This window comes from Sceloporus occidentalis, unplaced genomic scaffold (genome assembly GCF_023333645.1).
Source record: "Sceloporus occidentalis isolate IW3139 unplaced genomic scaffold, rSceOcc1.0.p SCAF_93, whole genome shotgun sequence".
NCBI classification, from domain to species: domain Eukaryota; kingdom Metazoa; phylum Chordata; class Lepidosauria; order Squamata; family Phrynosomatidae; genus Sceloporus; species Sceloporus occidentalis.
In genome coordinates, this window is record NW_028317073.1 from 3076499 (window position 1) to 3102266 (window position 25768).

The 25768-nt window shown below is 41.4% G+C and overlaps 1 protein-coding gene across 1 annotated transcript in view; it reads left to right on the plus strand.

The window, feature by feature from the left end:
- LOC149284437 (procollagen galactosyltransferase 2-like) overlaps positions 1-25768 on the plus strand; it is a 57484-nt gene that overhangs the window by 22115 nt on the left and 9601 nt on the right. Inside the window, exons 2-7 of the mRNA XM_089496720.1 lie at positions 4556-4666; positions 5963-6080; positions 6411-6545; positions 7956-8160; positions 8791-8910; positions 20516-20592. Of these exons, the coding sequence (XP_089352846.1) occupies positions 4653-4666; positions 5963-6080; positions 6411-6545; positions 7956-8160; positions 8791-8910; positions 20516-20592 (669 nt within the window). The 5' untranslated portion in view covers positions 4556-4652. The remainder of the gene's footprint in view (positions 1-4555; positions 4667-5962; positions 6081-6410; positions 6546-7955; positions 8161-8790; positions 8911-20515; positions 20593-25768) is intronic.

Sequence of the window (25768 nt, forward strand, 5' to 3'; positions counted from 1 at the left end):
GAAGCAGCCCCAGACCATCACACTACTACTACCGTGTTTGACTTGTTGGTATGATGTTTTTATTGTGGAATGCTGTGTTAGCTTTACCCATCAGTCCATAGAATAGTAATCATAAAATCTTAAAATGAGATTGATGATCTGAAACATTTTAGTGGGACGAATATGGAAAAATAGGAAAAAAACATTTTCACAGCCCTGTAAGTACATGTGTGGGTCTATATTTTTATCAGGCTGACTTAGGTAAGGCTTGGACAGTGCAAAAGGTAATATGTCACACGACTGACAATAATGGCTAGCTTCCGGATATGTACAGAAAGGAAGGTTATTGGAACAAAATGAAACAAAAGCAAGCTAATTATTATTTTTGTATTTAATGCTGTATGTTATGCTCAAGGAAGAAAATACTTTTTTTCATGGGACGTCGCCTTTAAATCGCCTCTTTACCTTTAGGTTATCACAAAAACCGCCACAACTCTTCAACCGGTCTCTGAGACCAGAGGTACATAAGCACTCTTCTAAAAACATTGGAAAACTATGGACATACACTGGAGGAAATGTGTGACAAATTCCTTCTTTGCACATAATGGGACAGCGATGCAGTTTTCATTGAGGGATTATGGGAAAAGGTGGACATTGCTTATGAAATTCTCTAGCTATGTCCTTGGTAGATACGATGTCAGAAGATAACATAAATGTACACTCCAGTTTAATCCATATGACTAATAGATAAAAGGTCCTCTTAATTTAATATGGCATTCCCCTTGAAAATGTGTGAGGGAGTTAGATGCTTTATATATATTTCAACTTTTAAAGACTGCTTATTAAAGTATCCATAAAGTACTTTAATATGCATTTTTGGTGAGAGTATTTGGGACATGATACAAAGTCACAATTGAATTTATTCAATTTATTCTGTTTTATCTAAGCCTTCCCTGCCTGAATTGCTGGGGGTACATCATTGAAGTCACTGAAACAGCGCCAATCACATGTGTGCTAGCAAAACGCCAGTGTTAAGACAGCATACATGTTGAACGAGAAATATAATTTTCTAACTCATGGAACTAAACAATTCCTGCATTGATTTACATGCAATAAGATGCATTTGGGTTCATGCAAAATGTAAATGTACATTATGTATTAAATGTGAACATAAGGCTCCTTTAAAACTTCACCCATTTCCAAAACAATAAAACTAATGAAAACACATTAGCAAGTGAACAACTAAAACATGTAAAGATAGTCATAAAAAATATCAGAATAGAATTCTTTTAAATGGCCGCAAGGCTGTGCATCTGTCTCAGGAACTTACAGGTCACACAGGGGAAATTACAACAATTTATCAATGACGGTGGCAGACATTCCATGAAACGTGTTAATAAAATCTTGTGGGGTGCGGCCTATAATCGGGGCTTAGCGCAGGAATTCGCAATTCGTATTGCCCGACATGCAGATCCGGGCGCCAGGCAGGCAGCAGGGTTAGGATACAGATCCCCCGCAGCGCTGCAGGGGACCCCCACCGTGCTGCAGCTCAGTTTCAGGGTCTTAGCAATCTTCTTATAGCCTAGGCCATCTTTATGTAGAGCAACAATTCTTTTGTTCAGATCCTCTAAGAGTTCTTTGCCATGAGGTGCCATGCTGAACTTCCAGTGACCAGTATGAGAGAGTGTGAGAGCGATAACACCAAATTTAACACTCCCCATTTACACCTGAGACCTTGTAACACTAACGAGTCACTTGACACCGGGGAGGGGTAATGGCTAATTGGGCCCAATTTGGACATTTCCACTTAGGGGTGTACTCACTTTTGTTGCCAAGGTTTAGACATTAATGGCTGTGTGTTGAGTTATTTTGAGGGGACAGCAAATTTACACTGTTATACAGGCGGTACACTCACTACTTTACATTGTAGCAGAGTGTCGTTTCTTCAGTGTTGTCACATGAAAAGATATAATAAAATATTTACAAAAATGTGAGGGGTGTACTCACTTTTGTGAGATACTGTACTTCCTGATGCATTTATATATCTGCACTTCTGGGAACATCCCAGGGAAGGAGACCTGTAGCTTCTCTTCTTCTTGGTAGTAACTGTGCAAGGAGGTGGTTAGCAGGGTAGGTGGCACTTGCCCTTTATGGTGGCACTAGCTGCGCATAGTGATGGGGCTAGCCCTAGACAATCTTGACTAGGAGGGGAAAAAAGAGGAAAGTGACCTGGAGTCCCCAGAAAGCAATGTTCCCCTGGGAGACTTAGGTTTAAACCCGTATAGTTCCCAGGTGTGGATATACACAAACCTTGCCACATACTGTTAGGACCAAGTCTCATGTAGTGTAACCTGGGATTGACCTTTATGATGCATAAGGAGTTGAAATAACCACTGTCCTGCTAACCCCCATTTTAGTGAACAAAGCCCCTAATATGCTGCCATTGAACCCCTTGAATCTTTACAACTCTGTTATATGAGTGACATTGTCTAGTATGTACCAGACCAGCTTACTCAGGCTGACTGATTCACTTGTGCTTAGGCAAGATATGCGCGGACTGGCTTTTTGGGGAAACACGAGTACGGGAAACCACTAATATAAATATAACGTGTGTTTTCATATTCGGTGCTTAATACATTCCTGTGATTTTCCACAAATCTACCTGTTTACCACTAAGTCATTAGCGTACCTCTAAAATCAAGGAGTTTTGTTCTAAAAAAATAATATTTTTACACACTTTTCATTTATTTTGAATATGGTACTGAAGACAGTTACTGCATTCTCCTGGTAGGATGGAGTGTCTCCACAAATAAACAGATATTTCCTGTAGGCCAGCAATGCAGAAAAAAAACCCTGCCTTCTCTCCAAAGGATCTTTTGTATGTGGACAAAGTGAAATAGTGAGAAAAAAAGATGGTATTCTGGTGAATTAATGACTTGTTTATAAAACTATAACCTAAAAGAAGACTGGATAAAATTAACTGCAGTATTTCTGTACTCAACCTGTTTGTGCAGACATGAATAATCATATGCTTATGCATAAAGATGTGGAAAATTTGGATACTGCTGGGAAAATATCAGATGAATTAAAATTAAGATTTGTGACAAAATTAGTAATTTGCCAAAAAAATATATACTTAGATAAAAATAATCATTTTAGGACAGCAATAAAGCCAGGTGAATTTCCCGCTCAAGAAAGTGGTTGAACTAGTTGATTACCTAAAAATACTGTCTCTCTTCATCTAACAGCCAAAAAATGCCCAAATACATTCCTTACAAACTCGTCTAATCCTCAACACTATAGAGGGCCAAACCTTCCTTAAAATAAAATCACTTGGTTGTGTTTCCATAATTTCAAGGGGTAGTAGAAGTCTTATTAAACACTCATCTACATACACCAGACAAGCCAGAAGGCTTGTTTTTTCCCTCAGAAATCTCATGGTGCTGCCACAGCCACAAGGGATTCTGGGTAGGCGCATGCAAATAAGGTTAACAATTATCACCTTTGCTTCTCTATCCACTTTATACATGGAACCCTTGAAAGTAATTGCCCGTGGTACAAGACAGCCTTTAGACAGAACTCGGGTAATTTCAAGAAATCCACCATATAAGTGGACACCAATCTTGGTTGAGTTCATAGTAAAGGAAGATTCCTGAGTAGAATCATGTTGATTTCATGTCACCTACCAACTAATTTTAATTTTGGATATTTATCATTAACATATGGATACTGTAAATGCATACATGGGGAATATTATTTTTTTGGTTTTGGTGGCAATTCACATTTCTTTTCCTCCTTAACAATCAAAAATCTTTGAATTGGCTTATACTGTATATTTTAGTATGCTCAACATTGAAATGATGGTCTCTCACTTATTCCATCCCTGTACCACGGCAGCACGCGCATAGCTCCACCGACCCCACTGCCATGGCAGCACACATTGAGCAGCACAGCTAATCAAAGCATGACATTGTGGCAAATCTAGGTACTGGGTGGGGGTATAAGGCATATCAGGGGGCAGAGTGACATATCAAGGGGGCAGACTATCATATCAGGGGGCAGAGTGGCATATAGGGTGTATAAGGCATATCTGGGGGGCAGAGTAGCAAGCCGTGGGGCAGATCTGCCTTCTCAATCATAGTTTTTATTAAATATGAAAAAATAGTTTACATGTGAATTAATATTTACTAATAACTTTTTACTAATAACTTTTTTGTTATAGGGTAGTCTTATATTCAGCAGAAAGAGAGAGAGAGATCTAAAATAAAAGCTCACACTTCTATATCCTGGATTGTTCACTTAAGATGAAGATAAAAAGTGCAGCTACTGTTCCGTAATCCTTGTCACTACAGCTGTTATGACAATAAAGTCTATTTTGGCTGGGACTTGTGAGGGTTGGATTCCATGTCTCTGCAGCTCAAGTAGCAGAGATTGCCCTCTGTGCAAATGAAGACATTTGTCCCCCCCTCAAAAGTATGCACATCTTTATGTATTGTTTTTTCCACTAACAAAGTTAATGTTTAATGAATAACAGTATGATCTGATGTTTTTTGTTTTTTTTTCTTTTTTAATTTAGGGCGGCAACAGATCACAACATTGATAATACTACAGCTGTCTTACGGGAATGGCTAAAGAGTGTTCAGAAGTTATATCACTACGTTGAATGGAGACCTATGTCTGAGCCTCAGTGAGTGTTGAGTTAAAATACAAAATGATGCTCTAATTTTGTAACACTCCTGCTTAACTATGTATGACAATATAATAATTTCTTTACAAAAATCCCCCATATTTGTACCATTTTTTCAGTTGCAGAACAATATATTCATGAAGCACTGGATTCTTTGATTAAACAAACAATAACCTGTTCACAAAATCCTATAAATTAAGGGCATTAAAAAAAGCTGAGACCACATGCACTGCATAGCATATCTGAGCATCCTAATAAATATGAAATATAAAACTAAACTGTAAACACATAACATGTAATGTGTATATAATGTGTATGAGATGTCTCATCCTAGTACATGAATTTAGGTAGATGTAAAACTCTATCTAACACATTAGAATTCGAATTGTCCTTTAAAAAAAAATTTGTAATTGTAAAAATTTTAAAATTCTGTAATTCTAATAAATAAATAAGTAACCAATAAATGACATTACAAAAACATGGAGACAGGCTCCTCATCGGCAAGACAGCAAGTCTTACCAATAGAGAATAGTTTGCAACAGCTCTAATATCCGTTGTCTATTTCCCCAGATGTGGGGAAGCATGAAGTATTTGGGTTTGTGTGTTTATTAAAAAATAATAACTGTGATTGGACATGTATTGATGATGATTTTCTAGAGCGTTACCAGATTAACTCAGTCTCATGGGTTTTTCTATTTATGGAAAGACAGGAATGTCCTTCAACTATGACTTTTACAGCCTAGCCTAACCCTCTTGAAAATCATTATTGCTTATTATATGGCGTATATGGGGTACACTACATTCCAGCCTATCTAATTTTACAACTCCACTGCCCTAAAGCCCCAGTGATCCTGCCTCAACATGTAAGCAATTATGGCAGGAATACTTAAATCTCTTAAACCTGAAGAATGCCTTTGTTCTGCTTTGCTGCATCATGTCGTAGGACCTTTGCTGTTCAGCCAATCATTTTCCAGAAACTGACCAGAGAAACACGGAACACCAGTTTCAACAATAAAACTCCACATTCCCAAGACACAGAAGCCAACTTAATGTTTTTACCCTTTAAAATGCATGGGCAGATGAGCTCCAGTGCTGGAGTGCATGATATTTCCAGGGTGCCTGATGATGACCCTGATGATGTATGTTGAGAAAGCATTCCAATGAATTTTGAATGGGAGTGCTTTGCTGCCAGTGATTGTCCTCTTCAATTAATGTTTCGTTAATGTGTAACAGTAATTTTAAGTCGGCACCTAAAGTTACTATTAACATTTTCATATTGTTTTTCATTTTTTTTAGATTTTACCCAGATGAATTAGGCCCAAAACACTGGCCAAACTCCAGGTTTGCACACATAATGAAACTTCGTCAGGCTGCTTTGCGCACTGCAAGGGAAAAATGGTCAGATTATATTTTGGTAAGTGTGTGGGAGATTAAAGCAACGGTTTCTGTAGCCAGATTAGTTCATTCGGTAGCCCATACTAATGAAATAGGCCTGTACAAGGTCTCTACAGGATTGAGAAAAGTTAAGCTTTCCCCTTGCCCATGCCTATGGATGGGATGTGATATCATAACCTAGCGCTTCACTCAGACCTCGAAAGACCACTTGCCCTGCTTAAAGGTGGCCCTTTCCACTTCCCTTGACTCTTTATATGTTCATTGACTAGCTAATATATCCTTAATTAAATTCTCTATGAGTACCTATGCTTTTGTTAGATGATAATATGTTATAATCTGCTTTTTCAAGTATATAGACGCAGACAACTTTTTGACCAATCCCCAAACGTTAAATTTGATGATCAAAGAAAACAAGACAATTGTGTCCCCGATGCTGGAATCTCGAACTTTATACTCCAACTTCTGGTGCGGTATGACTCCTCAGGCAAGTTGTTATATTGATCAACCTTGTTCACCAATTCATATATCAGAAATACTTTTTTATTAATGTGATATACAAGACAACTGCATATATATAGAATCTTTTGTAAAAACAAGAAAATCATAGGTGGAAAAAAAATGAATACACTGAAGAGTAATTACTTCTTTTACTGTTGCCTTTATGATGAGTTAATCCAGAGCTGGAGAACATACTTAATGTTCATTAAAACAGAGACAATGGGGGTTATGTGTACAAAAAGTTTTTCTGGTACAGAGTTTGAAAATTGGTCTTGCTGTATCAGCACATTTTTTTGTGCTGATTGGACCATTCCATTGATTTCTTTGGCAATAAGTCCATTTTTAAACCGTTCCCCAAATTAACGTTTTATACATAGCCTCAGTCAGTAGTACTGGTGGCTGCTGCAGATCACAGATCGCATACAGATAGCTCAATAGTGCATTAATTCTCTTTTTTAATGAATAAATGCCCTTAATCATCAAAGATTGAAGCCTCGTGTTCACTAGCCCAAGTGCTTTAGGTTGTGATGAAAGATTCTGTCCTAGGCTTGAATTGAGCCAGCGTTGCTAGCTACAGCCACGTTCTAATTATGATCCAACTCTTTCATTTTAAAAGGGGATTCCTCTGCATTCAAACTTTCCATTCTCTGTGTTGTTATGTTTAGATAAAAGTTTAATAATAAAATACTATCTTGTAGCTGATCCCTTTCACCATGGCACAGGCCTATTTAGTACAAGAAGATAGATTATAGCGTGGACCAGAGGTGTCCCTGAGCAGTTGTTATGGTAGTACCACCTCTGCCCATCCTCAAATACTATATTACCATGATGGCACAGGTTGCCATCAGGTACCCAAATGGCAGAAGAAAAGATCCCACTGTAATGTCTCGTGAACTATGGTTGAATTCCACATTGGAATTAATGCTAAGATTAATTTCATGTATTATTTAGCTTTCAAATAGTGGCTGGAATTCTGCATGTTGCATCTCAGCTTTTGACAAGTACTGCCGACTGTATGTAAAATGTATACACAAACTTATATGAGTCTATGAAATATGATCCAGCATGGATCGAGCAGCCCTGCTCTTGTCTCAAAATTAAAAAAAAAACCTCAAAAGTTTTTCAGCAGTTACAAATGCAACACTTATTCAGTTATCATACATACTAAAATACATTTCAAAATAAAGAATGTTTTTGGCCAGAGTAGTCTTTAACCTCACATTATAATATATTTGCCAAATTTGGCATAATTCTTCAAATATCCATACACATTCAAATAGTATCAGCAGTGACCTTCATAACTAACTGTATTTTTACTTTTTGTATTTTAAATTGACAGATAAGGCGTATGTCGCTACATGCAAAGATGAATTGACCAAATGATTTCATTTTCCAGGGTTACTATAAAAGAACACCAGACTATGTACTTATTAGAGAGTGGAAGAGAATGGGCTGTTTTCCGGTGCCAATGGTTCACTCGACAATGCTCATAGATCTCAGAAAGGAGGCATCTGGAAATCTACAGTTCTATCCTCCACATGACGATTTCACATGGACGTTTGATGATATCATAGTTTTTGCGTTCTCCAGCCGGCAATCGGGTAGGCATAGGCTTCCATTACAATAAGGTCAAGAAAGTTCTCCCACACATGAGTAACAGCTGGCAAGTGCAGGTTAATTTCTTTGCACTTAAATCTATTCACTCGTGTGCTTTGGATATCATTTAGAAACTCAATTTGACAGCAGATAAGAACCACCTGGCCCATCTAGTCTGCCTGTTTTTCTTTATGTAAAGACTCAATCCTTAATCAGTCCTTGGTTTGTTAACCATATATTTATCCTATGCATGCTTACATTTCTGCTTGTACTAACATATACTGCTTCTGCTGGAAGGCTGTTCCACTTATCTACCACCCAACATCACTAATGACCTAATCAATGATGGCAGATGACATCACCAAATACACAATGCACTACGTATGGGCCGAAACAGCTTTATCCTACACCTGTCAGCATCAGAAACGTTAAAATGGCAAACACGCACTAAATGTCCCATTTCCAGTTGGAAAAACATCACTTTATTTATATCACTCGGTGTGACTGGGTGACTGGAAGCTTTGGTTGTGCATTCTTATTTTTTTTATTTATTTAATCTTTACCATTAAATAACTCTGTGTCTACCAATCTGCTTTATTAAGTTTCAGAACCATTGTCTGATCTCTCTGTTTCAGGAATTCAAATGTACATCTGCAATAAAGAGCACTATGGATATCTTGTTGTACCTTTGAAAGCTCATCAAAGCTTACAGGAAGACATAGAGAACTTTATTCATGTCCAGACAGAAGCAATGAGTGAGTAGCTGTGCACCGATTCCCTCCTGACAACACAGGGTTTCTGTTCAAATAAATGTTTCATTCACAGGGTATGTAACAGAGAACTATGAATGTCAGGGTTGCTGGCGAAGGAACCAGGGAGGTTGTTCTTTGTCCAGAACAAAAGCCCAATTGTTAAATCACTGTGGCCGCAATGGCATTTCACCTGACTGCAGCACAGCTCCATGAAACACTCTGGCACCTGTCGCAACAGACGGCACACCTGAAATTCAACAAACAAGAACATCCTTTAAGAGTGCTATATATATATATATATATATATATATATAGCACTCTCAAAGGATGGTCAGCACTCCAGGTCTTCAAGTTAACAACTTTTCTTTATTCAAACAAAGTAGACGTATCAGTCATTGCTGACTTTCATCAGGACATAGATTTGAAATAAAACAAACACATATTTATAATAAAATAGCAAGGGAACGGCCTTTATTGCCCATGTGTGTGATAACACCGCACATACCCGGAAGTGCAGTGTAGCATTATTGTGTTCCAGTTACTATCGTAACACGGTTTATTAAGTTTGTGCACAATCGGTAATGTTTTAAATTGATCAGAAATGTAAAATATGTAGCCCTTTCTTTACACATGGATAAAAATAAGGCTTTAACCCCTTCGCGACCTTTGCCGGTTCAGGACCGTCATAACAAGAAGGTCACTAAATGACCTTTGACGGTCCTGAACCGTCAAAAAATTTAATAAGCTTAGAAAGTGATCAAGGATCACTTTCTTCGCTTAAACGGCCTTGCTGCAATGCCTCGATGTCGAGGCATTCAGCAAGGCCGAGATCGGCATCGGGGGCCATGTCTGGCCCCTCCCCGGGGCGTCAACAGCCGCCATACATTGTATGGCGGCGGACGCCCGTTTTAAAAGCGTTTAGGAGGCGATCAACGATCGCCTCCTAAACTTAAATGGTGTCGCTGGAATGCCTCGATCAGGAGGCATCCAGCGACACCAAACACTTACCTCTGGGTGGGCTGTGACCGCTCCGGAGAGCGGTCACAGCCGCCGCTGCCGGTGATCTTCTCCATCAAGCAAGATGGCGGCGGCCCGGGAAATAAAACAATAAAGACGAAAAAGTTCGCTAGAGGGTCTCCAGACCCTCTAGAGAACTGGCTCCACTTGCTGGTTGAATACAGGTACTGCATTCAACCATGCAAGTCAATGGAGCCCAGCTTTCTAATCACTATGTGATTAGTAAAATATTCCAAAAAAATAAAAATAAATAAAAAATGGAAAAAAAAATTAAAAAAAAATGTGCTAACATTTAAAAATAATTATGCAGTGATGTCACTAGATGAACCATCCAGTACCAGCAAAATGTGTAAAAAAAAATATAAAAAAAGTATTAAAAAAATAAAATAAAATTAAAAAATAAAGTTTATTATTTTGAGCAAGTGCTAAAATTTCTCAAAAATCTCAACAAAGAGTTAAAATAAAAGCACTTCAAATACCCAAGGGGTGTCTAATATATATAAAAAATGGCTGATGGGGTAAATTGGAGTGGCCTAGCTCAAAGATAGGGCATAGGTACAGACTGACCAAAATGGAGAAAAAAAGCGCACTTCCCAAATGTGGCATTTTAAATCTGAAACAACCCGACAAACCCATGCATGTCGGGTATCACTGCACTCAGGAGATGTTCCTGAACACACATTGGTGTGTTGTTTGACAGTGGCATATACCAGGACCTGTATATCTATAACTAAAGTACAATTTGTGTGAAAAAAAATAAAAAAAAATACTATTACAAAGTTTGACAAAGTGTAGTTCTATAATTGGTGCATGGAAAGGGTTAAAATAACAGCATTTGGAATACCCTGGGGTGTCTAGTTTTCAAAAATATATGGTTTGAATGGGTTAAATTGAGTTAACCGGCTTCAAAGATATTCCAAAGAGGAGAGGGAGGCACAATGACCAAATGACCACCTGAATTACGCATGCCCCAAAAGTAGCCTTTTACCAGCCAAACAATCTGACAAACCCATGCATGTGGGGTATCTCTGTACTCAGGAGATGTTGCTGAACACATATTGGGGTGTTGTTTGACAGTGACATATACCAGCACCTGTATATCTATAACTAAAGTACAATTTGTGTGGAAAAAAAAAATAAAAAAATACTATTACAAAGTTTGACAAAGTGTAGTTGAATAATTGGTGCATGGAAAGGGTTAAAATAACAGCATTTGGAATACCCTGGGGTGTCTAGTTTTCAAAAATATATGGTTTGAATGGGTTAAATTGAGTTAACCGGCTTCAAAGATGTTCCAAAGAGGAGATGGAGGCAGACTGACCAGATTTGTTAAAAAAGATTTGGAAATCATAAAACGCTGCTTGTACTTATTGCCCTATAACTTACAAAAAACAGCAAAAAAACATAAAAACATTGGGTATTTCTAAACTCAGGACAAGTAGTAGAATCTATTTAGCTAGTTTTTTTACTTGCTTTTTTAGGTGAGTAAAAGATTTTTCAAATAAAAGTCATAAAATGTGTTTTTTTTTCAATTTTTCACCATGTTTTTTTTATTTTTTTTATAGTAAATAAGATGATACGATCAAAATAATGGTATCTGAAGAAAGCCCATCTTGTCCTGAAAAAAACAATATATAACTTATGTGGGTACACTAAATGGGTGAGGAGAAAATTACAGCTGAACACAAGCACCACAAAAGTGTCAAAACAGCCTCGGTCCCACAGGGTACAAAACGAAAAATGAGCCCGGTCCTTAAGGGGTTAAAAAAATCTATTTGTTTTATGATTTAGAAGTATGTAGGGAAACTAGAATTACTTCCTAGACTTGCATATTCGTTAATGTGACAGCTGGATCTACTTCTCCAAGTTTTGTGGAAGATAACTTGTAAATATATTTAAAAAGCAGATGAATTTTGGGGGGCGTGGCCTGGCGCTTGGTGAAGATGGACGCACTGTGAGTTAGCTCCTGCTCCATCCCTGGCACCTTTCGCTCTCATAGCAGTACTACCCGTACTTACCTGGCTTTTTCCTGCCGGCCGGCGAGATGTCCACACGTAGAGGCGGCAAACCGGGTCTTACCTCTGAGGTGCCCGATTACTTCAAGAAGAAAGACGCTCCACGTGATGAGGGCCTGGAGGGAGCGGACGACGCGGGGCCCTGTACACGGGGGGATATTGCCGATCTCAAGGCTTGTATCCTCTCGGTGAAGCAGGAACTCCAATCCGACCTCAAGTCGGGTCTCTCCGCGATCTCGGCGGATCTCTCAGCTTTGGCATCCAGAACTGTTCGCCTGGAACAGGCAGTGGAGGATCTTACGACGGCTCGCCGTGACAGAGATGGCGACATGGCGCGGCTGGAGACCACGTGCGCGGCTCTTCAGGATGCGGTGGAGGATCTCGACAACCGCTCCCGGCGCTCCAACTTGAGGGTCCGAGAGGTTCCGGAGTCCGTGGTGGATTTACGATCCTTTTTTCACCGATATCTGCGGCAACTTCTACCGGACTTACCTGAGGCCGAACTTCATCTCGAGAGGGTCCACAGGGCCCTGCGACCGAGGCCGGGCAATGGTGCTCCCCCGCGGGATGTCATTATGAAGTGCCATTTTTTCACCACTAAGGAAGCTATTCTGCGGGTCACGCGGAATACATCTCCTGCTATGGACGGCGTTACTCCTGTCTGGTACGCCGATATCGCACCGACCACCCTCCACAAACGACGGGCCATGAAACCGGTGACGGATCTTCTCCGCGAGAAGGGGATCTCCTATCGCTGGGGATTCCCTTTCAGGCTGCTAGTCCAGGACGGGGGCTCCCTCCTGACGCTCCACGGCCTGGATGGGGCCGTGCCATTCCTGCGGCGCCTGGGATTGCAAGCTCCACGGTCCTTGGACCTGCCGACTCGTGAGACCCCTCATCAGCCAGGACGTCGTGACAGATCTCCACTTCGCCGGGCCTCCCCTGGATCGTCGCCCCGGGTGGGGGTAGACCCTGCACTGTCTCCGGAATCTACCTGAGCAGGCTGCCTTCGGGGACTCTTGCTATTTACAATTTGTTTCCTGTGCTCATGAGGCGCTCCCGTTAAGCCGGTCTCGGTGCTATGCTCCAGGGACAGATAGGTGCCTTATTTTCGTCCGGTTTTATTTTGGACTATTATTTTGCGCGTTTTTTCGGTCGATTTTGTTATTGATTTACATCACTATAGCTTGACATGTGGCCTAGGCGCCTACTCGTCTGGGTAGTGCGGCCATATTTACCTGTATTCTCTCTCTTCTACGTGCGTTTCTGGGTTTTTATTTTATTTTGGAGAAAAAGGGAAAAAAACACAGATTGATTTGTTTATTTCATATTTTTTCTTTTATTATTATTTTATATATATGATGCCTACGCTTGACGGCGCTTCTTGAGTGCCTCTTCTCTCTCAAGGGGCCGAACCAGAAGCTCTTTTCGGGATCTCTGGGTCCCTTCCTACGCCCGCGAGTGTTATTTACTCTGCCCTTCGGGTTGTACACCTCTCCGCTCATCCCCTTTCCCCTCCCTGCCCCCTTCTCCTATCCCCCCACCTTGCCCCCCTCCCCTTTCCCGACCTTCCCCCCCTACCCCTTTCCAGCCCTTACCTCCATGTTCCCCCTATAGCGCAGGGGGTAATTTATTTTTATGTTGTACTGTGCTAATTTGCTCTCGCCTTATTATGCCCACACCTGACAGCGAATTCTTTATTTATTTTTTTTAATTTTTTTTTTTTTTTTTTGCTTGCGCTTCTTGCGCGCTTGTGGGCTGTGCCGGCTGATCAGTTCCCGGTCTCTGGGATCTCCTGCTCCTCTGCGGGTGCGGCACGAGCTGTCCTGCGGATTATGCACACACACACAGATTGCACCCAGATACTCCCATGTTTCCATTCCTTCCTACCAGTCTCCCCTACAATTCCTATGCAGTAGGCGTTGTGGACGCCTTACATTTGATCATGCACCCACTGGCACACGCAATTATATTCACCCGCTGACATTCATACTTCCTTTTTTTTTTTTCTTTTTTTTTTTTCTTTTCTTCCTTTCTTTTTTCCCGTTGCTTCATCACACATTTACAGCCATATGTCCCTTCACCTTCCCGGCGATCTGCTATGGTCCCTGCGTGTTCAGCCTTTCGTTTTCGTGCCAGTTTACAGGGGGTACTTCTCCTGCATTATATGTTTGCTGCCTGGGGTGGGCTTGTTCCGTCTCACCACCCAGTAACCCCCGTGGTGTTCTATTGTGGACGTGGTGGTTCCGTCCATTGTACTTACATTTGTTTTTCGGCTTCTCCTGGAGGTCTGTCCCTCCAGTGTTCTCGTCTTTTCTTTCCTTTCTCTCTCTCTTTTCTTCTCTTCTCTCTTCCTTTCACTTTTTCTTCTCTCCTCTTGTTCTCTTTTACCCTTTTGTTCTCTCCCCTTGTTTGTCTCCTAATCTGGTCCTATGGCGACTCCGGCTCCTTCCACCTTGCAGATTGTCTCCCATAATGTCAAAGGCCTGCTTTCTCTGCAGAAACGTAGGATGGCGCTTCGGCACTACCTCCGATCCAAAGCTGATATTGTTCTTCTGCAAGAGACTCATTTTCGTAAAGCAAGCATTCCCAAATTCTGGGATCCACGGTTTCCCACGCATTTCCACTCTGCCGCTCCAGACAAACACAATGGGGTGTCCATCCTGATACATAAACGGCTGCACTTCCAAGCCCTTCGTTCATCTTCAGATTCTGAGGGCCGCTTTCTCCGCCTGGACTGTTTGATTCATGACCAACCCGTCACGATCGTGAATATATACGCCCCGACCCCGCCGACTTCTAAGTTTTTTGATGAACTGGCCCATTCGCTTTTGACTGCACCTCCAGGGAGCCTTATCGTTGGTGGGGACTGCAACTCGGTGATGGATCCCTATTTAGACCGCACCCTGTCAGTTGCTCGTACTTGTCCGAGAAATCTCTTTAAGCCTCTGCAACATTTCACCAAATCGATGGGACTGTTTGATGCTTGGCGCCTACTACACCCTTCCGACAGAGACTACTCTTTTTATTCTCATCCACATACAATGTACTCAAGACTCGATTATTTTTTTCTGAATCAGCAACTGCTCCCATCGCTTCTGGGCTCCTCCATTCATGAAATCTCCTGGTCCGACCATGCTATGATTGACATCACCCTCTCAGCTCTTCAACCGCCTAACCTGCGGCCCCTTTGGCGTTTGAATGATGCCCTTCTCCTCGATCCTGAGACGCGGGGGACCATCACACGATCTCTCTCTGCTTACTTTCAGGACAATTTGACCCCTGATGTCTCCCTGGGCACTGTTTGGGACGCTCACAAAGCGGTCCTTCGAGGACAATTTATAGCGATTGCATCCGCCCGGCGGAAACAGCGTCTCTCTCAGATTACAGCCCTCACGACCTCGCTGACTACCTTACAAGCGACCCACAAGCGTACCGGTGATCACAGCCTCCTTCGCGATATTGTTGCCGCTCAAGGCCAACTGAATCTGTTGTTATCTACTGACTCCATCCGAGCGACCCTCCGAACTAGACAGAAATTCTTTGAAAAGGCGAACAAGCCGGATACCATGATGGCGCGTAGACTTCGGGACCTTACCAGTTCCAGGACTGTAAGAGCTATTAAAACTAGGGCAGGCTCCCTGTCCTCCGATCCTGCCGTAATAGCTGATCGGTTTGCCGAATATTACTCATACCTCTATGATGGTAAGAAGACGTCTTGCTCCCCATCCCTCTCGTCCGATACTCAAAATTTTCTGGCCTCCTGTAAACTCCCCTTACTCTCCAATGAGAAGCTTGACTCCATTAATGCGCCCATTACCATGGATGAAGTCTCGGCTGCCCTTAAGCTGTTTAAAAATCCAAAAGCTCCGGGCCCTGATGGCTTCACGGCCAAATATTATAAGTCCTTTGCACCGTCCCTCCTTCCTCACATGACGTCCCTGTTTAACTCCTTCCTCATGGGCACGGGGCGACCATCTCCGGACATGCAGAGGGCCAAGATTGTGATGATCCCTAAAGAAGGGAAGGATCCTTCCCTTTGCACCAGCTATAGGCCAATTTCCCTTATTAACGTCGATTTGAAAATTTTTGCCAAAATCCTTGCCCTTCGGTTGAATGCCCTTCTCCCTAGCTTGGTTCACCCGGATCAGGTGGGCTTTGTCCCTGGTCGGGAGGCCCCTGATAATATCCGCAGGACGCTAAACCTGCTCCACTCGTGTCGTGGGTCTGGAACCCCGTTGATGCTTCTGTCCCTTGACGCCGAAAAGGCCTTCGACCGAGTGGACTGGGGATACCTGTGGTCCACTTTGCGGGCCTTTGGTTTCGCTGGCGCCTTTCTGCAGGGCGTGCAGGCCCTCTACTCCCACCCTTCTGCGGTGGTTGACATCGGCACTTTTCGGTCCAGGCCCTTTCAGATCCTTGGAGGTACCCGTCAAGGTTGCCCCTTATCGCCCCTTTTATTTGCTTTGGCCATCGAACCTCTGGCCCAAGCTATTCGTATGCATCCTGACATTAGGGGGATCTCGGTGGGGGGTAATGTTTATAAACTTAGCTTATTTGCTGATGATGTCCTTTTATCCCTGACGTCCCCTCTTACTTCTCTGCCCAATTTGTACCAGCTCCTAGAGAGATTTGGGGACCTGTCTGGTTATAAAATTAATTCCGATAAATGTGAGGCTTTGAATGTTACCCTTACCGCTCCTGTGGTGCAGCTTTTATCCCTTAATTTTGATTTCAAGTGGAAACCGATTTCTCTCCGTTCCCTTGGCATATATATAACACCTTCGCTTTCACAAATGTATGCAGCTAACTATCCTCCTCTCCTTTTGCGCCTGAAGCGTGATCTAGCGACATGGTCGTCCTATGCCCTGTCCTTTATGGGTCGTATTTATGCTGTTAAGATGACGCTTTTGCCCAGACTTCTCTATTTATTCCGTTCCATTTCGCTGCCTATCCGGAGGGCTGACGTCAATAGCCTTCAAAGGGCAATCGACCTATTCATCTGGCAGGGCCGTAGGAGTCGCCTCGCTAAGGCCACTGTTTACAAATCAAAAGCTACTGGTGGGCTCTCGGCTCCCCTGATTTACGAGTACTATATCGCTGCACAGCTGGCGATGCTCCTCTCCCTCTCCGTGGTCCACTCTCCTCCCCGATGGGTCCAACTGGAGTCGGACCTCTGCTCTGGGATTAACCTGGGGTGGCTTATGTGGCATTCATCTCTCGACACGACATTGATTTCTGCCAGCCCCACTCTACTGCATTCTCTTCGCCTGTGGTACCGTGTGAGGTATAGGCTGCGCCTTACGAGCCCGAGCTCTCGGTTGACGCCGCTTTTTCAGAATTCGGACTTTCCCGCTGGGTGTCAACTTCACCCCTTCCGATGGTGGATCGCTAAGGGAGTCGTCACGGTGGGGGATCTGCTTATGCACAATGTCCCATGCTCCTATCAACGCCTCCTTACTCGCCATGGACTCCCGGCTACAGAACTTTTCCGGTTCCATCAACTCTCCCATTTTGTCCGTGCTTTCCTTAGACGTCATCCGGATTGTGACCCGACGTTTTATGAACAGCTTGTCCGCCTCCCGCACAAACCTAGAGGCGTGATTTCTAGTTTGTATCGCCACATGCTGGATGTTAAATTCCCGTTACCTCCCCTGTTTACGCAGCGCTGGGAGCTGGATCTGTGGCACTCCCTTGATCCTACAGAGTGGGGCGAGATCTATGCTAATGTTTGGAAGGTGACGGCGTGTACTCTGGTTCAGGAGAACTGTTATAAAGTCCTCTCACGTTGGCATCTTACACCATCTAGACTTCATCGCATGTTCCCAGCACACTCGTCTTTCTGTTTTCGCGGTTGTGACGAAGAGGGGACCTTTATGCACACCTGGTGGACCTGCCCACTGGTCATGTCTCTCTGGTCCCACTTCTTTGATAGATTGAGTGCAGCCCTTGGAGTTTGCTTGGCCCCGGATCCCTGGACGGCCCTTCTCTGCAGAAGTTATCAGCTGGACACTCTGTCCCCATCGGCCCAACGTTTGATTTTTCGTGTCTGTACGGCGGTTCGCTTGTCCATCGCTAAGGTTTGGAAGTCGGGGGCCCCTACTGTTCCGGCTGTTGACGCTAAAATCTGGGACATTATTAAACTGGAAAAGATTACCGCATATCTGCATGGCACTTCTCACCTTTTCTACCTCACGTGGGAACCGTGGCTGGAGAAATTCGCCCCGTCCACCGCCGTGGCGCCCTGGCTGTGAGAGTTGTCGTGCTTCCTCCCCTTCCCTCCCTCTTCCCTCCTTACCTTCTTCTACCTCTTCTACTTCTTTCTCCCTCGTCTTTTTTCTGCCTTCTTGCTTTCTTTCTTCGGATGTTCCCAAGATTCCGTTTTCCTGCCGAGCTTGGCTCTGGTTCCAGCTGTGCCTGGTATACTCTGGGCCTTTTCGTTTTTGTTCGGCCTCGCATACACCACGATACTGTGTTTGGCATCCTATTGCCATATGATTGTTACAGGAAAGTTTATGTCCTTGTTTACTCACTGATTCTGTGCCCTGATCTGAGTGTTTATGCCATGTTGATGTTTTACTTTTGGCTCTGGCTTTCATGGAACACCTGTTATGTGTCTCTCTTTCTGTTCTCTTATATCATAAAATACAATAAATTACTTCTTAAAAAAAAAAATAAAGCAGATGAATTTTGAAATTTTAAAATGGACAGGGGCACGGCAACCTTCCCCGCTCTCATATTGATGTGTGTCATCATAGATCGAGGATTGTGTTCATCTGTTTATTATCAATTGCTCTAATCACTTAACCTATGGAAACATAATCTCACTAGATTTAACATCCAGCCTGCAGGGGGTTTGATTAATACATAGGAACATTGCCTTGAGATTTCTGAGCTGATTTCACATTACGGGAAATTCGTCCCTTTTGCAATAGTAGAACCCATCTGCTCATTGCTTTTGCTGCAATTACCTAAGTCAGAGATGGACTTGTAATTGCATTTATGTCTGCTTAAGAGGCGACTATATAACAGAATGAATATATACAGGAAGTTTAGTATGATAGCAGTCAACAATAATTCAATTGAACAATTTTCTCAGTTTAAAAAATATTCTCTAAAAAGTAATTTAATCATAATAAGTAAAAAAAAAAAAAGGTAACCATGGTAGGTAGCTATTGTATTTTTTACATCGTGATTTTGCCACCTGGAGATTTTTCTGTTTCTACAGGTAGGGAGTAAGAGCAATGGAGGGGTCTAGAGCCCTTTAAGCGCATGGATGAGCTGGTCTTTACCTGATTTGATCTTGGACACTGATTTGAGATTCTAGTCCTCTGCCAGAAGGGTTTTTTTCTTTCTTAGGACCTGACAGAACTTTTTTCTGTGCTTCTTTTACTGACTTTCCGCACCTTTTCTTTTGAATGTCTATTCTTAGTTAGATAAGGAGTCTTACTTTGGAGTTGAAACTTTCTTATTGGGCAAGCACTGTAAAGTGACATACACTTCCAGGATAGAAAGAAATCTCAGAGGTCCTTTACACCTTTTTCGATGTTGGCCCAATAAAAAGTTTCAACTTTGACTTTGAAAGAGTAAAGACTCTTAAACTTTGAAAGAGTAAAGACTCTTAAAATAAATAAATATAGAAATATAAACACACCATAACTGTGTAAAATGATAGGGTGATAGGGTATTTGGCTAAGGACCGACTCTGTTACTAGACACTTTAAAGTTTGATACAAACCAGTGGTTAAATGTTGCAAATAAAAGGCTTCTTTTACTGTATAATATTATTCTCAATTTAGTTTGTATTCTACTTTTTCTGTGGTTAGACAAGAGTTATCTCCCATGGAGGCACGTTCCGATTTAGTCCACAAATTATCATGCATTTCTCCCAGCGCGTGGCTAAGAATACCAGGTTTTATTTGGATCCATGATGATGCCTGTGCTAGAATATGATCCTTTCATCAGGTCCCAAACCTAGCCATCATAGCGCACAAACATGTCAGGATTTAGAGATTATTCCAACCTGTCCCAATATGGAGATCTACAAAACCAGGACCATTGATGTACTCCAAGGTCTAAAAAGCACTGGACGGGACATCAGTGAGCCTTTCTATATAGCAATCTTTATCGTTTCAAAGAATAGGATGCCAAAACAACTGCTTAGGGCACCAATAGTCCATGTGCATAATTTTTGTGTACGTTTCACCGCCGCTATCTTCGCTTCTTCATTTCTTCGGGACGAACATAAAAACGCACTCTTCGTGTTCGTTTTCAAGTTTGCCCGAATACGAATGCACAAGTCTAGTAGAGATGGTTGTTCTCAAAGGAATACTAAGATAAACATCTAAAATGTTTTATCTTTTTTAATATGTAAACCTCTTTACATTGTAAAAATGTAAGCGTAAATAAGTTGCTAGGGAAGGTGCAACCTCAAAAGTACTACATGCCTTCAGTGTTATGGACTATTATTTGTATATTTAAATGTTTTAAACTGTGTCTCCACATTTAAGTCATAGTTTAGTTGACATGTTTCTAGGGTAGTAAAAATAACCATTTTTTGTTTTAATTATTTTTAGTTGATCGCCCTCCTTTGGAACCATCTCGATATGTCTTTGTGCCACCCAAGCATCCAGATAAAATGGGGTTTGATGAGGTAGGTTTTCTGGGTTGACATATAAATTTAAAAATATAATTGAAAAATAATATTTTAATTACATTTATTTTTCTTTACAGTCATTTTTTTGGTGCATAAAAACATCTGTATGTTTTAGAATTGATTCAGGTTGAGCTGTCACTTGGAGTAAAGGGTTAACGCCACTGAGAAAACACAACAGAACTCAACGACGCCTTGGTTATTAACCCCCCAAACATAAATAAACATAATATTAAGAATAATATTAAGAATAATCCTATCTCTCAAGTATCTCGAGTAGTGGGAATAAGGTTCATCCAAGAGACCTGAACAGATAAAACACAACCATCTCTCCAGCTATGCCCCTGACTGCATAGTCTGCCCCATGGAGTGGGGTATTAAAAAAAATCCAAAAAGCTAGCTGAACTATGAAGAAAAACCCATGCACTATTGATGGTGACTATCTGAAAAGTGTGTCACTGGATGTACAGAGCTGGTGCGGACTGGTAACCTGGCACACCATGCAAATGTCTGGTGGGCCTGTGGCTGGTACTGCTGCTCCAGTGGCAGAATTCAGCAGCTGCTGGCCTTAAAGTGACATGGCTTCTTTTCCAAGTACATATACCTTATTCCTGTTGAAATTGGCCACGCTGTACGGGACTTAAAGCGAAGTGTAGTATGACTGGAAAAGAAAGAAAGAAAAGAAAGAAAAAGAAAAATGAGGGAGAGAGGGATAGAAAGAGGGAAAAGAGAAAGTCAGAGAGAGATGAGTGAGAGAGAACGAGACAAGAGAAAAAGTGCACATTATACTTTCATGTCACTAGCGACATCTAGTGGTAGAAGGATGGATTGTCCTTCTGTCACTGTAAAACACTGTGGTGTGTAATAGTGTATTTTAATATCTCACTTTAGCATTTCTACAATTTCTTTTGCAACTTGTCAGCAAGTTCTTCAATTTGCATCACCTACGCTTTGCAGCAGCCAGTTTGATGGGAGTTGCTGTGGAGAATGCGGTGAAGTTTGCTCTATTAAGAAAATATGTGAACATTTTGTCAAGCCCATATATGTCTGCCGTTTCAACTGCAATTTTTACTGCGCTAAACTTTAAATTAATTTATCCATATGTTGACATTTTTTAGAAGATTGTCACTACACATTGTGCCACAGTTACATGAATAAACATACATTCCAATAAAATACAGTATACTACTATTATCCACAAGCGATAGGCAACAGATATAATGCAATGTTTCAGCTTAGTGGTTCTTCTCAAGCTGAGTTTTGGCTGTCATAGCGTACATGAACCCCACACACCACCGGTAACATATCACACCATAGTTATATACATAATTAAAACATTCTGGAACAAAACCTACTGCAGATACAATACTCTATAAATGCAGTATAATGCAATAATCTTCCGGCACTCAGCATTACAATCCGGCACCGAGACCGAACAGGGAGACTCGCCGCAGAGGAGAGAGAGAGGGGCGCCGAGCGGGTACTGACAGCTTGGTAAGCGAAAACCACTCGGCACCCCTTTCTCTCTCTTTCGCTTTAAAAAAAAACAAAAAACGCTTGGGGCGGCAAAGTGCCGCCTCTTCAAAAGTGCCGCCTGGGGCAATTGCCCCACTCTGCTCCATTGTAGGGCCGGCCCGGGTTTTTTGGACCTGAAGGGGCTTCAAAAGTGCCACCTGGAGCGGTTGCCCCACTCGGCTCCATTGTCGGGCCGGCCCTGGGGGCGCCGAGCGGGTACTGGCTTCTTGGTAAGCGAAAACCACTCGGCGCCCCTCTCTTTCTCTCTCTCCTCTGCAAGCACTCTAGCTTGGTCTCAGTGCCGGCTTGTAATGCTGAACGCCGGAAGTGACGTAAATTTCCGGCGCTCAGCATTACAAGCCGTCACCGTGGCAGAGCTAGAGGGCTCACAGAGGAGAGAGAGGGGCGCCGAGCGGGTACTGCCAACTTGGTAAGCGAAAACCACTCGGCGCCCCTCTCTCTCCTCCGCTTTAAAAAAAAAACAAAAAACGCTTGGGGCGGCAAAGTGCCGCCTCTTCAAAAGTGCCGCCTGGGGCAATTGCCCCACTCTGCTCCATTGTAGGGCCTGCCCGGGTTTTTTGGACATGAAAAAACTGCAATACTGCACTTTTACTGCAGTATTACTGCACATTTACTCCACTTTTACTGCATTTGTACTTCACTGTACTGCAGTTTTACTGCTGTTATTTTTGTAAGGAAGTACAAATGCAATAAAGCTGCAGTACATTGAAGTACAACTGTTGGTTTGCAATATAATGACGTAAAAGTGTACTAAACATGCAGTAAATGTGCAGGAATACTGCAGTAAAAGTGCAGTATTGCAGTTTTTTCATGTCCAAAAACCCTTATTTCGTAAGGGTATTTGTTAGACTGGACATTAGAATGTGAAAAACTACAAATTTTATTTTTGGGTTATTTTTTCCCCTGTGTTAATAATTTACACTACAGGAAATTGATTTCTGAGCAAAAACAAATGTAGTGTGTGTGCTGTCCTGCATTAGTTCACTATGTGGCAAAAGCTTCCCAGAGTTACAGCGCTCCCTCATTATGTCCTTACCTTCTCCATCAGACTTACTTCACAATATGGAACCACAGTCATATTGTACAATGCTGTGTTTGTGCAGGGTTCTGACAGGGTTTGGTAATAACGAATCTCAGCTTTTATCAAATCATGGATGTTCATGGATCAACACGTCATTTAGCGAGTAACTCTCTGCAAGTTTAGCTCTACTTTTCTTTTAAGGTATGTACTCAACATATAGCAACAGGTCAAGTGTTAATGGACTGATTAGAAAACCAAGTTCCAGGGATTCCTGGTTAAGAATGTCTTTGTACTAAGAACTAGTTGTTTACTGTCTAACCCTAATTATTCCCAGGTGCCAGAGATGGGGGAAGAGACAGTAAATTAGAAGGATTTCAAGCCTTAGGCAGTTTTCTTCTTTCCATGAGTCAAAAGATTAACATTGTGACCATTTTACTGCAAAAGCCATTTGAGGCCAAAAACCTACATATCTTCCTGTGGAATTTTTGGCTTCTTTGGGTCAGTGATGTACATCTGGGGTTTGTAGACAGTAAACCTGGATTTCATAGTTGAAGTCATATAATGTCTCTGACAAGAATAGATTTTAGGTCAAAAAGCTACTGACCTGTAAATTATTGAGGCCTGAGACTCAGAAACAGACCACATTACACAGCAGACTATTCATTTTTGTATACAACCTGCCATTTTGGAAGGCACAATTGGAAATCGGTTCAATATGTCTTTTTCTGGATCAAGTTCAAGTTGAAGGACATTCAAAGGTCTATTTTCAACCTGAATTACTATTTTACAACCAAATATTTTGAGTCCCTTCATATATTTGCACCAAATAAGCTAACTAGTTTTAAATCCCTTTTGTTCTTTAACTTGATTTACGTTTTCAAGAGTGCTAGTTTTATGGTATAGTAATATACATTTGTATTTCAGATATTCTGTGCAAAATAACATTGTGTTGGTTAAATTCTGATTACAAAATGTAAATTGTAATTATTTAAGAACTATAAGAAGCAACATTCTACAATTTTTGGTTTGACCCCTTTCTTCTTCTCCTCTGTGGGCCACTGAAAGGAACCCAAGATTGGTAATACTTAAGTCTAAAATGGACCTTTTCACAGGAAAAATACATAAAAACACATAGAATATATGGGATTGGTAATGATATGTGAGCAATTGTAATGACCCATTTGCAAAAACTTGTCTGTATGGCCTGTTTATAGGCTTCATGGACATTGTGTGACATCTTCCGTGTTCTGTAAAATAAACCCACTGATCACAATGTGTTGGTTCACAATGTTTCGCCTCTTTGTGTTTAATTTTGTCCATATGTTCTTGCTTGTGGATTTTTAAGCATCTGCTTGTTTTTCCTCGATTCTGGATACCACATGTGGGAGACAACAAATGGACCATATTATCGAATACACAAGAGCTGTTTAACATGAAATTCCTTCGCAATTTAATGTGCTCCTAGGGAGAAGAAAGTACGTTTTAAATTTCCCAAAAACATATGATTCCACACTACTGTCCAGATCAGTCTTCAAGGCCTGAGACCCTTTCTGAGTTTTAGTTTTGTTTAAATACTGTGTCATCAAAAACCATATAAATGGGCTATGTACAATCAAGAAACCCTTATTCTGTTAAAACCTTAAATAATCTGTTTTATGCATATTTTGAAAAAAAAAGATTTGAACAATGTCTGGTAATTCAGCCGAAGGATTATGTTTCTGCCATTGGAGCTGCTGAAACTATATAAATGGGAATGGGACGTCGGTGTAATATTGAGGTGATGGGTAAAAACTTCCCTGTGAATTATATTAGCAAGCAAGCAAGTTTGTCGGTTTTTAAAGAGTGCTACAGATTTACAAGGGCTTTTGAAGTTTAACACTAAATTAGATATTTTCAATAATATTCTGGGCTCTTAGATTTCAGTCGGTTAATGTTTACAAGTATGTATGTTTTGGCAAAGTAATATTTTATTTTGTTACAAAATGTAGTTTCTTGTAATGGATCCTTTTAAACTATAGATTGAATTCTGTGAATATTCGACTTTGACTTTGTGGAAGAGTTATCTTATTTATCTGCTGGTTAATGTATTTTCTTTTCCTTTTATACCAAAATAAGCCTTACCGAATTCTTAATTCTAAAAATAAAAGCAAAAACCTTTGTCTTTTTGTGTGTTGAGTCATCAATTTTATCTGGAAAATGGCAGGCCTCTCTAAGCACCATATCATTTTTCTAGATGAAATTGGAATGAAATTGATCCATCATCCATTGGAGAAAGTATATCCCTATGTGCAAAATATATCTATATAAGTAGCAGTTGTCAGTGTTGTGACTTATATAATATCTTGCGCTCTAAAGAAGGAACCAATATAATTATTGTATGACAGCCTCACTTTACTTCTTGGAAAATGTACACATTTGTAAATATCACTTTTTTCATCATTTTTTTTCAAAATGGAAAACTGTTCTTTAAGATAAAAAGGTAGTAGAAGTATTATTAAACACTCATCTACAGACACCAGACAAGCCAGAAGGCTTGTTTTTCCCTCAGAAATCTCATGGTGCTTTCACAACCACAAGGGATTCTGGGTAGGCCCATGCAAATAAGGTAAACAGAATCAA